The sequence below is a fragment of the Populus euphratica genome, unplaced genomic scaffold (assembly GCF_000495115.2).
Source record: "Populus euphratica unplaced genomic scaffold, PopEup_1.0 scaffold212.1, whole genome shotgun sequence".
NCBI classification, from domain to species: Eukaryota; Viridiplantae; Streptophyta; class Magnoliopsida; order Malpighiales; family Salicaceae; genus Populus; species Populus euphratica.
Window position 1 is genome coordinate 176274 of NW_011499976.1, and position 2738 is coordinate 179011.

A 2738-nucleotide genomic window follows, 5' to 3' on the forward strand; every position below is an offset into this window, starting at 1 on the left:
AAAAAAAAAAAAAAAAACCATTCCATTATTTTCTTAGAAGACTTTCGTTTAAGATTCTAAACCAGTGGCACCACATGATGATACCTTGTTTAACTTGAGCCTCTGATCCCTTATTACTTCATGTTTGTGGGAGAGAAACTGCTTGGCAATGTAAATAAGTATACTCTCAAAGCCTCTTGAATCAGCCAAGAAATATGTTTGATCCCCAAAGTCTAAAAACTCATAGCGAGGAATAGTGTTCTTTAAACTTGTCACTCTTGGAGGTTCTGCATCTTCATAATCGTTGTAGAAATAGTCTATAACCATGTCAAGAGGAGTTGTCGGCACCCTATGTACCAAGTTCTCTGTTAATATTTGTATCCAGTTGATCAACGTTTGGAAGCTCATTATACAATAACAAGAGATTTGTGTTTCCTTACTTTTTGAAGAGGCGCTGCGATACCAGTATTGACACATCATCACGATCGTGACCTGGTGCAGATAGTCTAGTGGAAAAGCTCGTGCAGAATTGATCCCTTGTTTCAGCAACTTCTAATGCTGCGCTGACTATATGCTTGGGGTATAATCCACCCCTGTGGAGATCATAGAGAGAAACAAAACAATGATGGATTATACATACTGCGCAATGGTTTTTGTCACTGTATCATGAAAGGAAATTGAAAGAGACTCTTTACTCTTGTTTATATATGTTTGCCGAGATATTTCCATAATCTGACAAGTAGGTCTTAAGGTTGAGTTTGCTAGCAATTTCATACAAGTGATTGGACCTGGGTCCCCCACCAATAACCCAATTTGCACCCAACTCAACAGTGTGTCCTCTAAATTGAACGCTATGAATCCGACCACCAATCTTGCTGTTTGCTTCTAAAATCAATATATCTTGAATTCCAGAATCATGCAGTGTCTTTGCCGCTAAAATCCCTGAAGAGTATACAAAATCATTTAAATCGTGATGGACTATCAAGTTAAGCTTCAAATAATGGAAGAGAAAAATATGGACATACTTGTTTCTTTCACACACAATGACTAATCTACCATCGTATAAAAAAGTATGGATCTTGACATCTGCTCTTTACCTGCTTCATAAATACTAATATAATACTGAACAAACCTGACATTCCAGCTCCGATGATGATGACCGTGGGAGATGGTGAAGCAGAAGTCATTGTTAATAAGAAAAGAATTGCCAGCACAAGAACCGCGCTCAAAAGCTTCATGACATATCTCTTGCTTTCGGGGTGGCTTTTCTCTTTGTATGAGAGATAAGGTTTAACTTTTTATATGTGCCCATTGATAAAATGCTAATCAAACTTTCCCTGTAATAGATAGGAAGAAGTTTACAAACTCTGAATTTCATTATTAGCCAAATAAAAGCATTGATTTGCTTACTAGAACCTGTTCTGTTTTCAATTCATTCTTTTAGTATACATTTTTTTAAATATTATTGTTGCAAGGCAACTCAGTAACTTCTCAATTCAGGTTGACACTTGACAGTTGATGTTTGCCCTTCCATCTTCCCTCCAACTTCAAATTTAATTCTGGTAATTACCTAATACTATCTGTGTCAAGATTTAGTGTTTATCCTGAAATTTAAGTCCCTGAACATGCATCAGGAGTCACTAAATCTTAAATAATAAAAAATGGGAATTTCTTCTCCAAATTGAACAAAATAAATAAAAAGCAGTTCAATTCCCTTAACTCACTTTATTCTGGTTGGTATCACTGTCGGCGACAGCTAGTCGGCCACTTCTGTTAGCTATATATCTCTGAAGGACCTATATTAGACCACCATCTCGGTACAAGCACTATGGCCTCTGGCTTCACAATGTTCTTTACACGCATTCCTCAGCATCTCCTCTGCCTTGTTCCCTTCTTCTGAATATCGGTTTATCCTTGCCGACCACATCTATGGTGGATACTGGAAATTCGTTCTCCAAGCTTGCCAAAAGAAAAACAATACGGATTCAGTTTTTAAGAGAGAGACAGAGGAGCAATTTTGAGGTAAGGCATTAGTTTGATGGTTCAGCTTAGCAAGCAGTAGATTGTCTTCGTGGGCATAGAAAAGATGCTGGTTCTAGGGCCTGTATGCCGTTATTTATATGCGATCCTCTCTCGTGAATGTCTTGGTGTATTTTATGGTCTTGCTGAAATCAGGTACTAATACCATTCAAATTTATTTATAATCATGTTTCAAAGAAAGTATACAAGGGGTTGCTGGCCATATTCAACGTGTTTATCCTAGTTTCCTAATTAAATCATTGTTGAGAGCTCGTGTTTAACGTTCCAACCTGATCATTGATAATAATTACATTTACATTGCATTCATTCATCTAGTAATTTTTATTCCAAAGGTTGTGGTCAAGAAAATTCTCTTGATCTGGGAGTGACCATTGAAAAAGAAAAAGAAAATATGACATTTATAGCACTGTACTTTTGATAATGCTATAAGAATTACAGGGAATGGAATATTCTGGAAGAATTATTTTTGAAGATCCTTTTAATCATTCACAATATATTTTATGATTTTTATTTCCAGAGTGTATTGATTTTTTTTAAAGAATATCTTCAGTAATTGTAAATTTTTTATTAAATAAATACCTGCACAAAGTTTCTTGAAGATACTTGAGGGGTGTTGTTAGAGAATTTTTTGAAGATCAAATATTAATGAGCTTTTATAAAAATAAAAAATAAAAAAAAGATGTAAAAGAGAATGTAAATATAAGGGAAAAAGAAAAGAA

General features: G+C 35.2%; 1 protein-coding gene across 4 annotated transcripts in view; it reads right to left on the bottom strand.

Moving 5' to 3' along the window:
- LOC105139540 (polyamine oxidase-like) overlaps positions 1-2163 on the bottom strand; it is a 4035-nt gene extending 1872 nt beyond the window's left edge. For 2 of the 4 annotated variants that reach the window (XR_844996.1, XR_844995.1), the window contains exons 1-5: positions 1704-2162; positions 1112-1316; positions 675-921; positions 420-572; positions 85-328 (exon numbers count right to left, since the gene is read on the bottom strand). Coding sequence is in view for 2 of the 4 variants with exons in the window: in XM_011046013.1 (XP_011044315.1) it covers positions 85-328; positions 420-572; positions 675-921; positions 1112-1217 (750 nt within the window). In the remaining 2 variants the exon portion in view is untranslated. Of the gene's footprint in view, positions 1-84; positions 329-419; positions 573-674; positions 922-1111; positions 1317-1703 lie in introns of all 4 variants that reach the window. The other 2 variants (XM_011046013.1, XM_011046011.1) reach the window with 2 other exon arrangements.
- Between the last annotated feature and the right edge of the window lie 575 nt (positions 2164-2738).